The sequence below is a fragment of the Cherax quadricarinatus genome, chromosome 12 (genome assembly GCF_038502225.1).
Source record: "Cherax quadricarinatus isolate ZL_2023a chromosome 12, ASM3850222v1, whole genome shotgun sequence".
In the NCBI taxonomy this organism is placed as follows: Eukaryota; Metazoa; Arthropoda; class Malacostraca; order Decapoda; family Parastacidae; genus Cherax; species Cherax quadricarinatus.
The window spans coordinates 44,710,084-44,722,241 of record NC_091303.1 but is presented as its reverse complement, the minus strand read 5'-3'; the positions used below and the strand labels follow the sequence as shown (position 1 = coordinate 44,722,241).

General features: G+C 37.8%; 1 protein-coding gene across 4 annotated transcripts in view; it reads right to left on the bottom strand.

Annotated features, from left to right (window-relative positions):
• Positions 1–12,158, bottom strand: part of LOC128686671 (unconventional myosin-IXb) — an 857,686-nt gene that overhangs the window by 77,296 nt on the left and 768,232 nt on the right. For all 4 annotated transcript variants that reach the window (XR_011391908.1, XM_070084324.1, XM_070084325.1 and 1 more), the window contains 2 exons: positions 5,716–6,114; positions 5,454–5,576 (listed from right to left, as the gene is read on the bottom strand). Coding sequence is in view for 3 of the 4 variants with exons in the window: in XM_070084324.1 (XP_069940425.1) it covers positions 5,454–5,576; positions 5,716–6,114 (522 nt within the window). In the remaining variant the exon portion in view is untranslated. The remainder of the gene's footprint in view (positions 1–5,453; positions 5,577–5,715; positions 6,115–12,158) is intronic.

The following is a 12,158-nucleotide window of genomic DNA, read 5'->3' as shown; positions in this document are numbered from 1 at the left end:
CCTAGGGAAAATATGGATTTGTCAGTTAAAAACAGAGTAGGGGAGTTAGTAGATGGGGAGATGGAGGTATTGGGTAGATGGCGAGAATATTTTGAGGAACTTTTAAATGTTAAGGAAGAAACAGAGGCAGTAATTTCATGCACTGGTCAGGGAGGTATACCATCTTTTAGGAGTGAAGAAGAGCAGAATGTAAGTGTGGGGGAGGTACGTGAGGCATTACGTAAAATGAAAGGGGGTAAAGCAGCTGGAACTGATGGGATCATGACAGAAATGTTAAAAGCAGGGGGGGATATAGTGTTGGAGTGGTTGGTACTTTTGTTTAATAAATGTATGAAAGAGGGGAAGGTACCTAGGGATTGGCAGAGAGCATGTATAGTCCCTTTATATAAAGGGAAAGGGGACAAAAGAGACTGTAAAAATTATAGAGGAATAAGCTTACTGAGTATACCAGGAAAAGTGTACGGTAGGGTTATAATTGAAAGAATTAGAGGTAAGACAGAATGTAGGATTGCGGATGAGCAAGGAGGTTTTAGAGTGGGTAGGGGATGTGTAGATCAGGTGTTTACATTGAAGCATATATGTGAACAGTATTTAGATAAAGATAGGGAAGTTTTTATTGCATTTATGGATTTAGAAAAGGCATATGATAGAGTGGATAGAGGAGCAATGTGGCAGATGTTGCAAGTATATGGAATAGGTGGTAAGTTATTAAATGCTGTAAAGAGTTTTTATGAGGATAGTGAGGCTCAGGTTAGGGTGTGTAGAAGAGAGGGAGACTACTTCCCGGTAAAAGTAGGTCTTAGACAGGGATGTGTAATGTCACCATGGTTGTTTAATATATTTATAGATGGGGTTGTAAAGGAAGTAAATGCTAGGGTGTTTGGGAGAGGGGTGGGATTAAATTATGGGGAATCAAATTCAAAATGGGAATTGACACAGTTACTTTTTGCTGATGATACTGTGCTTATGGGAGATTCTAAAGAAAAATTGCAAAGGTTAGTGGATGAGTTTGGGAATGTGTGTAAAGGTAGAAAGTTGAAAGTGAACATAGAAAAGAGTAAGGTGATGAGGGTGTCAAATGATTTAGATAAAGAAAAATTGGATATCAAATTGGGGAGGAGGAGTATGGAAGAAGTGAATGTTTTCAGATACTTGGGAGTTGACGTGTCGGCGGATGGATTTATGAAGGATGAGGTTAATCATAGAATTGATGAGGGAAAAAAGGTGAGTGGTGCGTTGAGGTATATGTGGAGTCAAAAAACGTTATCTATGGAGGCAAAGAAGGGAATGTATGAAAGTATAGTAGTACCAACACTCTTATATGGGTGTGAAGCTTGGGTGGTAAATGCAGCAGCGAGGAGACGGTTGGAGGCAGCGGAGATGTCCTGTTTAAGGGCAATGTGTGGTGTAAATATTATGCAGAAAATTCGGAGTGTGGAAATTAGGAGAAGGTGTGGAGTTAATAAAAGTATTAGTCAGAGGGCAGAAGAGGGGTTGTTGAGGTGGTTTGGTCATTTAGAGAGAATGGATCACAGTAGAATGACATGGAAAGCATATAAATCTATAGGGGAAGGAAGGCGGGGTAGGGGTCGTCCTCGAAAGGGTTGGAGAGAGGGGGTAAAGGAGGTTTTGTGGGTAAGGGGCTTGGACTTCCAGCAAGCGTGCGTGAGCGTGTTAGATAGGAGTGAATGGAGACGAATGGTACTTGGGACCTGACGATCTGTTGGAGTGTGAGCAGGGTAATATTTAGTGAAGGGATTCAGGGAAACCGGTTATTTTCATATAGTCGGACTTGAGTCCTGGAAATGGGAAGTACAATGCCTGCACTTTAAAGGAGGGGTTTGGGATATTGGCAGTTTGGAGGGATATGTTGTGTATCTTTATATGTTTATGCTTCTAGACTGTTGTATTCTGAGCACCTCTGCAAAAACAGTGATAATGTGCGAGTGTGGTGAAAGTGTTGAATGATGATGAAAGTATTTTCTTTTTGGGGATTTTCTTTCTTTTTTGGGTCACCCTGCCTCGGTGGGAGACGGCCGACTTGTTGAAAAAAAAAAAAAAAAAATTATAAGATGCCATCTGGATAAGCATAATTTGATTAATGATACTCAGCATGGATTCATGAGGGGCCATTCCTGCCTAACTAATTTTCTAACCTTCTTCAGTAAAGATTTTGAGGCTGTTGATCATGATAAAGAATGCGATATTGTTTATATTTAGATTTTAGTAAGGCTTTTGATAGAGTACTGCACCAGAGACTGTTAAAGAAAGTGGCAGCTCATGGCATTGGGGAAAAAGTGCTGTCATGGATCGAGTCACTGCTCGAGTGTGCTCATGCAGGGTTAAATCCAAGTGGGGATCTGTAACAAGTGGCATTCCACAGGGATCAGTCTGAGGCCAGTTGTTGTTTATAATATATATCAATGACTTTGATGAGGGAATTACAAGTGATATTGAGCAAATTCGCCGATGACACAAAGATAGGTAGAATAATTAATTCAAACGTAGATGTCACAGAACTCCAGGAGGATTTACACAAACTCAATTCGTGGTCAGAAAAGTGGCAGATGCAGTTCAATGTAGATAAATGCAAAGTTTTGAAGCTTGGGAGTGTCCATAACCCTTGCACATATAAGTTAATTAATGTAGAACTTAGCCATACAGATTGCAAAAAGGACTTGGGGGTTATGGTAAGCAGCAATCTTCAACCAAGACAGTAGTGCCTAAGTGTACGTAATAAGGCAAACAGATTACTGGGATTTATATCAAGAAGTGTAAGCAACAGAAGTTCAGTGGTTACATATATGTACTTCGCTGGTATTGTCTGGCTAAATCCACAACTCGTGCACTTTGCTTATGTTTATCTATGATTTCGTGCTTTAATTCCATGGAAATTATCTTTTTCTTCTCAGCACTGTCCTTTGCACTTGTTTTCTTAGAAGCTGTGGTTAGAAAAGCGAAATTTGGCCAAATGACTGTCAAAAATGTAAGCAAAGCAGGAGAGAACTGCTCCCACAGCAATGTAAGCATGTGTACTGCTTACCAGATGTTTTGAAATCAGCTGCACCAACTAGCGGCAGCATTCATAAGTATTATTACGTACGTATTATGTACATAATACGTACGTAATTGTAATTATTATTATTAAAATTGTAATTATTATTACTGATAATAATTTAGGGAACTGAAGCTCTATCACTATTATAATTATTTTTATTATTATTATTATTATTATTATTATTATTATTATTATTATTATATGTGAACAGTATTTAGATAAAGGTAGGGAAGTTTTTATTGCATTTATGGATTTAGAAAAGGCATATGATAGAGTGGATAGGGGAGCAATGTGACAGATATTGCAAGTATATGTATATGGAATAGGTGGTAAGTTACTAAATGCTGTAAAGAGTTTTTATGAGGATAGGCTCAGGTTAGGGTGTGTAGAAGAGAGGGAGACTACTTCCTGGTAAAAGTAGGTCTTAGACATGGATGTGTAATGTCACCATGGTTGTTTAATATATTTATAGATGGGGTTGTAAAAGAAGTAAATGCTAGGGTGTTTGGGAGAGGGGTGGGATTAAATTATGGGGAATCAAATACAAAATGGGAATTGACACAGTTGCTTTTTGCTGATGATACTGTGCTTATGGGAGATTCTAAAGAAAAATTGCAAAGGTTGGTGGATGAGTTTGGGAGGGTGTGTAAAGGTAGAAAGTTGAAAGTGAACATAGAAAAGAATAAGGTGATGAGGGTATCAAATGATTTAGATAAAGAAAAATTGGATATCAAATTGGGGAGGAGGAGTATGGAAGAAGTGAATGTTTTCAGATACTTGGGAGTTGATATGTCGGCGGATGGATTTATGAAGGATGAGGTTAATCATAGAATTGATGAGGGAAAAAAGGTGACTGGTGCGCTGAGGTATATGTGGAGACAAAAAACGTTATCTATGGAGGCAAAGAAGGGAATGTATGAAAGTATAGTAGCACCAACACTCTTATATGGGTGTGAAGCTTGGGTTGTGAATGCAGCAGCGAGGAGGCGGTTGGAGGCAGTGGAGATATCCTGTCTAAGGGCAATGTGTGGTGTAAATATTATGCAGAAAATTTGGAGTGTGGAAATTAGGAGAAGGTGTGGAGTTAATAAAAGTATTAGTCAGAGGGCAGAAGAGGGGTTGTTGAGGTGGTTTGGTCATTTAGAGAGAATGGATCAAAGTAGAATGACATGGAGAGCATTTAATTCTGTAGGGAAAGGAAGGCGGGGTAGGGGTTGTCCTCGAAAAGGTTGGAAGGAAGGGGTAAGGGAGGTTTTGTGGCGAGGGGCTTGGACTTCCAGCAGGCGTGCATGAGCGTGTTCGATAGGAGTGAATGGAGACAAATGGTATTTGGGACCTGACATCTGTTGGAGTGTGAGCAGGGTAATATTTAGTGAAGGGATTCAGGGAAACCGGTTATTTTATATAGCCGGACTTGAGTCCTGGAAATGGAAAATACAATGTCTGCACTCTAAAGAAGGGGTTTCGGGATATTGGCAGTTTGGAGGGATATATTGTGTATCTTTATATGTATATGCTTCTAAGCCGTTGTGTTCTGGGCACCTCTGCAAAAACAGTGATGTGTGAGTGATGTGAAAGTGTTGAATGATGATGAAAGTATTTTCTTTTTGGGGATTTTCTTTCTTTTTGAGTCACCCTGCCTCGGTGGGAGACGGCCAACTTGTTTAAAAAAAAAAAAAAAAAAAAAAAAAAAAAATCTTATTCTTATTAATTTAGGGAACTAGAGCACATATCTAATTCCCTAGATCAAGAGCCCCTCACCAGCGTCAAAGTTCCTTGACACTGGTGAGGGGCTTCAGTTCCCTAAATTATCAATAATTATAAAAATACTAATAATTATTACAATAACTATTGAGCTTCAGTTCCCTAAATTAATAATAGTGACACATTATTAAACGAGAGCTTCAGAATGATGCCAACTCAGTGCACTGTTTACGTAGCTGTGGGAGCAGTTCTCTCCCGCTTTGCTTATATTTTTGACAGTCATTTGGACAAATTTTGCTTTTCTAACCATGGGTCCTAAGAAAGTAAGTTTAAAGGACAATGCTGAGAAGAAAAAGAGAATGATTTCCATGGAATTAAAGCATGAAATCATAGATAAACAAGAGAGGTGTCCAGGTTTTGGGTTGAGGGGGAAGTGCGGGGAAGCTGGCTCATAACTCAAATGTTGGCTCGTAACTCAAAGCAAAAAATCGACCTATCGACGACTCGTATCTCAAAAAACTTGTATGTTGGGACACTCGTAAGTCAAGGTTTCACTGTACGTGTACATGCCACATTCATAATACATCTGCAGTATCTATATTTTTTATGGTGGGAAATAGTTGTAGAAAGTTACCTGTGAGAGTAATTATAACCTTTCTATGAAGAAATGCATGTAATTATGCGAACATACCTTTAAGGAACGTAGTGAGTCCAGACGCATTCCTGCTGATGCTGTAGCACTGTCAACACTGTCTATATCATGAAGTGTCATTCTCACTTGTCTTAATTGTTTGGTTACTATTGACTCTACAACCTGAATGAAGAAATTAAATGATTAAGCATTGCAGATATAATTTATAAAATAAGAAAGTGATTATCACCTGAGAATAATAAATTACAAGTATATTTTTAAGGCAGCTAAATAAAATTTACAAGCATTTATTGAATCTTACCGCTGTTTGTTTGGCAATATCATTAAGAGAATCCTGAACTGTTTGTGATCTTTGACTGCGAAGTATACATGGCGCAAACACAATGGCCAAGGCATTTGCACTCATGCGATTGTGTTCTTCGTGGTGAGCCACTCTTACCATGTGAAAGATTAATCTCTCTAGCAAGTCATAATTCAATTTAGGTATACCCTTAATGATATTAAAAATAGTCTGAAGCTGATCTTCAGGATGCTGAAGTTCTGTAGCATGAAGGAGTGGCTCATAGCATTCAAAGGTGAGGAGAGGCTCTGGCAATTCACGGAAGAAAGACTTGAGTATAGTGGCCAGAACATGGATTGGTGTGTCAGTAAAGTCTATGTTATCTGGATCACGCTCCATGTGAGCTTTCACAGCTCGTACCTGAGACAAATATGGAGCATAATTAGTAATTACAAAAAATATAAAAATTCTCAATACCTTAACAATAATTGTGCTAATTACTAAGTAGGTACACAACATTATGAGCCATGCTTTTGTTGAATAGTGCAGTAACATATACAGTGGACTTCCAGTTTTCATAATTAATCTGTTCCAGAGAGAGAGTGACTAAATCCGAATCTGACGAATTCCAAATTAATTTCCCCCCCTAAGAAATAATTGAAATTCAATTAATCCATTTCAGATACCCAAAAGTGTTAAAAAATGTTTCTACAAGAAATATGCATTTACCTATACAGAAAACAATGATACATGAAGAATAAAACAATAATAACATCACATTTACCTTTACTGAAGACATGGTGATGTATGGAAGATGGGAGGAGGGGAGAGGATGGAGGAGTTTACAATTGTTTGGAAGGGAAATCCCCTTCCACAAAGACTTCAGGTACCAAGTCCTTATCCTGAGTTACTTCCTTTCTTTGTTTTTTATCCCTTTCAGGGTCCCCAGGCCCTCTCCCAAACTTGTTTTCAGGGTCGCCCAAATTTCAAAAAAAAAAAAAAAAATCTTATGAAAAGATAGAGAATCTTTTTCCAGTCATAATGACACCAAAAGTATGAAATTTGATGGAAACCTTACGGAATTATGCTCTCGCGAAGTCAGCAGTCTCGAAGATGTTTACTCATCAGCGATTTTGCCCACGTTGAGCCTTACTTTTGGCTAATTCCAGTGTACTAGTCGACAAAAATCATAACTATTTTGCTAGAACTCCATTTTTTCTATCGAATGAGTACAAGAAGCCACCCATTTACCGATTTCAACTATCCAATACAGTGGTCAGAATTTAGCAATTTTGCCAATTTCACACAAATTTCAAAAGATGCCAATTTCCAAATAGGGTCCAGAATATACAAGAAAGACATTCCTGGCACTAAAATAACATTTCCTCTGTTCATTAGTCACATCCCCACGCCCCTCTCACATTCTTTTGCTTTCCACTTTGAATTTTTATTCTCACAAAAAATATAAGATTTACTGTTATACAGACTACTGCATTAGTGTAGAAATGGTATAAATAATATCGGCGCACTTGTGAAAGAATATTAGACTCACCAGTTGGCGTGTATTGGACGCTTAGCATGATTTATTTACTTTTGAACTTTGGTAAAAATCAAACATTCCTGCTACTTTGAGCTCAATTTCAAGGTACTTTTCATTGTAAAACCAGTCAAAATCATCTAAATTTCTGTATTATATCGTCCATTCTATAAAACGAGACCAGGAAAACTAGAATACAACAATAAATACCATACGAAAATACAGTGCAAAGTCGCTGTTTTAATCCAAAAACACAGTCAAAGTTTTTTTTTTCTCATTACGCACTGTGTGCTGCAGGATTTTTTTTTATACTGCCCATTCTTTGATATGTAGGCCTACCAGCTTTCTCTCACTAGATGTGAGGGCACTAGAATTTAGGCGTACTAGTACGTCAAAAACCCTGGTGCGTAAGATGTACTAGTATGTCCGAAACCCTGAAAGGGTTAATGCCACTAGGACCAGCTTGAGAGTCACTGGATCCCTGTCGCTCAAAAAAGTGTTCCAGAGAGGTCTGTTTCTGGCATATGTTAGGAACTGTGTTGGGAGACACTAATATCAGCTTTATGGCTTATTTATCTAGCACAATCCATCTGACATAATAAACAATATTAATAACATAGAAACATGATATATACTCTAGAATGAATAAAATATGGCATTAAGAAGTGATGGTGTGTTGGTTGTTGTTGGGTGTATAAGGGTCACTGAAAGATAAGCCTTACACAGTGGTGGTGAAGGCAGCAGCAAGAGGCAGCAGAGGTGGCGGTGTTAGTAGCCCTATATACCTTCACCAACAATGGAGGAGTCAGTATCGTGCTGTCCTTTTTCTATCGATTAATCACTTAACTTACTTGCTACACTGTTAACCCTTTCAGGGTCCGTCCCGTAGATCTATGGCTTTACGTTCAGGGTCCAAACCGTAGATCAACGTCATGAGCTCAACTCACTCTGATAAACTGTGAGTGGTAAATTTGGGCCTAGATATGAGAGAATACATCTATGTGGTATGTGTGCACCACAGAAAACAAATCCTGCAGCACACTGTGTATAATGAGAGAAAAAAAACTGAGATCGTGATTTTCGATTAAAACAGCGACTTCGCAGTGTTTTTTCATGTTTTTTATAGTTGCATTTGTGATTTTTTGGTCTCATTTGATAGAATGGAAGACATATTACAGAAATAGAGATAATTTTGATTGGTTTTAGCACTGGAAATGGCTTGAAACTGAGCTCAAAATGGCAGAAATGTTAAATTTTTGCCGATGTTCAAGAGTAAACATATGGCCTCACACATCTAATACACACCAGCTGGTGGGTCTAATATACATTCACAAATGTGGTGATGATATTTATACAATTATTACAATATTGCATAACAGTAAATCTTCTATTTTTTGGTGTGAATAAAAATTCATTATGTGAATAAAAAATCGAAATGGAATTTATTTGTAAAGCCTCAAAACATAACTAATGAACAGAGGAAATGTTAGTTTAGTGCCAGGAATACCTACATTGTTTATTCTGGACCCTATTTTGAAATTGGAATATTTTGAACTTTGTGTTAAATTGGCCAAATTACCAATTTCCGGTCACTTTATTTTGTAGTCGAAACAGTTGCCTTGGCGATTCTTTGTGCTCAATCGATAGAATAGAAGTAATACTAGTGAAATAGCTAAGAATTTGGTCGACTGAAATAATGTAATTGGCCTAAAATGGGAGTCAAAGTCGGCAAAATCGCTGATTCGTAAATATCGCTGACACATCAAAATTCACGAGAGCATAATTTCGTCAATTTTCCATCAAATTTTGTACTTTTTGTTTTATTACATTCACAAAGAGATTCTCTACCATTTCATAAGAAAAAATAATTTTTTTTTTTTTTAACCCTTTGACTGTCGTCGAACATCTAATTGGGAGAAGAAATGGAGAATTACGACTAATCCTGACAAGGTCCTTGTTAGCACGATAGGATGTTTTGCATCAACCATCGAAGATAAAGGAGGTATCTCCATCAGAGGTACACCTGTAGCCATTAGAAACCCTAACAAGATCTTGGGATATGAAATAGACAGGCTGCTCCACTCAACATCTCATGTAACTAAAAAGATCAACACAGCCAAAGCCGGTCTTAGCAGACTCTTTCGATTCAATCAAGCCCCTCAACATGTCAAAAAACATCTGTATAAAATGATAAGAAGACCTATACTCGAATACCCTTGTGTCCCAATGTCATTAACAACAAAGACCAACATGCTACGGTTACAAAGGGTCCAGAATAGAGCTCTTCGCTTTATTACCGATACCAGGAGGAGAGACAGAGTTAAAATGGCAGATTTACACACACAACAAGATATTACTGCCATAAATGTACGCCTTGACACCCTAAAAAAGAAACAACTTTATACAATGCAAGAACTATACATGCCAGACAGAGAACATCCTATACAAGTGATAAATACCACCGATTACACCATCAGTACTCCGCCTCACAGGACTCAAAGAATGACTCTCCCACAGAGGGTTCGTCGTTTTATTCATAAAGATGATTACCCTCGACCCATGATTTTGAGCAACTTACCTGATGAAGAAGATTGGATACCACCAGAACCCTTCTATGTATACTGAGAAAATCATCGCCCCCAATTAGAGAGACATCTTAAATAACTTTCTAATGTAAAATTATGCTATTCACTATGATTGGACACCACCATTAAGAAGCTATTGTCACGAACTTATAAACTGGCCAGAAAATTATTGCCTTTCTTGTCGTATAAATATCCGTTGTGCAATCGCGAAAAAAAAAAAAAAAAAAAAAAAAAAAAAAAAAAAAAAAAAAAAAAAAACAGCAATTGCAACTTGTATAACTACTACCAATTCAGAGTCATGTACTTATATACCTATTATATCTATGTGACTCTGATGGGTTAGTATTATACCCCTTAAAGAATATCTTATCAATTCACATACACTTTTTAAATTACACCAAAGTGGTTGGGCCACTTACCTTTTATATCCTACCTCTCCCCCCCCTCCCACCCTTTTCCAATATTTCCATCCTTACCCATCCTTCTTCCTCACCCATCTTACCAAAGCTCTGGTCATCAGAACTCGAACTTGAACCCCCAATCCTGAGGCATCTCCTGGTGTCGCAAAATTAAAAAAAAAAAAAATTTTTTTTCTTATGAAATGATAGAGAATCTTTTCCCGATTGTAATGACACCAAAAAAACGAAATTTGATGGAAAACTGACGGAATTATGCTCTCGCGAAGTTAGCAACCTCGGTGCTGTTTACAAATCGTCGATTTCGCCCACTTTGAGCCCTATTTTCGCCTAATTCCTTTGTTCCAGTCGCCCAAACTCATAGCTATTTCTTTAGAACTCCATTTTTTTCTATCGATTGAGTACAAGAAACTGCCCATTTACTGATTTCAACTACCTAATAATGTGGTCAGAAATTTGCAATTTGGCCAATTTCACGAAAACTAAAATATATGACAATTTCAAACTAAGGTCCAGAATGAACAATGCAGACATTCCTGGCTCTAAAATAACATTTTCTTTGCTCATCAGTCATTTCTCCAGGCCCCTCTGATATTACTCTTGCTTTCTATTTTGAATTTTTATTCAAACAAAAAATAGAAGACTTACTATTATGCAGACTACTGCAATACTGTAATAATTGTATAAATAACATCAACCCATTCATGACTGCATATTAGAATGACTAGTTGGACATTTGTTGGACAATGGCATCATTTGTTTACTTTTGAACATTGGCAAAAATCAAACATTTCCCCTACTTTGAGCTCCATTTCTAGGTTCTTTTTATAGTAAAATCAATCAAAATCACCTCTATTTCAATAATATGTTTTCCATTCTATCAAATGAGACCAAGAAAACGAGAATACAACCATAAATACTATATGAAAATAGACCACAAATTCGGCATTTTAATTAAAAAAATCGGTCTGAGTTTTTTTTTTCTCATTATGCACTGCGTGCTCCAGGATTTTTTTTATATGGTGCACACTGACCACACAGATCCATTCTCTCACATGTGGGCCTACCAGCTTTCTCCTGCTTGATTTGAAGCCGCTAGAATTTATGAGTATATATACGTCAAACACAGTACCTCGTAAGACGTACATATACGGCCGCGACAGTCAAAGGGTTAAATTCTTGGACACTGGGGCACCACTTCAGATTTTGGCCTTGGACCCTGAAAGGGTTAATCATACACTTTATCGCTGGCTGACGCTATAGCCTTTATTGACTCCTGCTGCTTTAGTATCATACATATTGCAGAATCACTGAAAAAGGCACATTCTCCCCTCTCTCTCAGCCCTTTACCAAAGGGCTGGCTGGCACTAGGAACTTTCTTTGGGCCCATGGTGGCTTATTTAGCAGTTGCAAGCACTAAAAAGAATGGAATACAAAATATATTGTATGAACGTGTGGGATCGTCCTCACTGGCTGATAAACAATGGCACACTGGATGTAAAGGGTGTGTCAGACTGCTTGGGCCGCGTGGACACGTTCAGGACAAATGACTAATACCAAGTTCAATGACGATCACCGAGCCAGTACAGTGGACCCCCGGTTAACGATATTTTTTCATTCCAGAAGTATGTTCAGGTGCCAGTACTGACCGAATTTGTTCCCATAAGAAATATTGTGAAGTAGGTTAGTCCATTTCAGACCCCCAAACATACACATACAAACGCACTTACATAAATACACTTACATAATTGGTCGCATTGGGAGGTGATCGTTAAGCGGGGGTCCACTGTATTTTGACGAAAAGACATTACTTATTCCGAATATTACGAAATCCGACGACAACGTAACCCAAGGGTCCACTCTATTATAAGTAGCTTATAAATATTTTTAACATTCTAAAACATGTCCAATCTTTAGGAGAAAAAC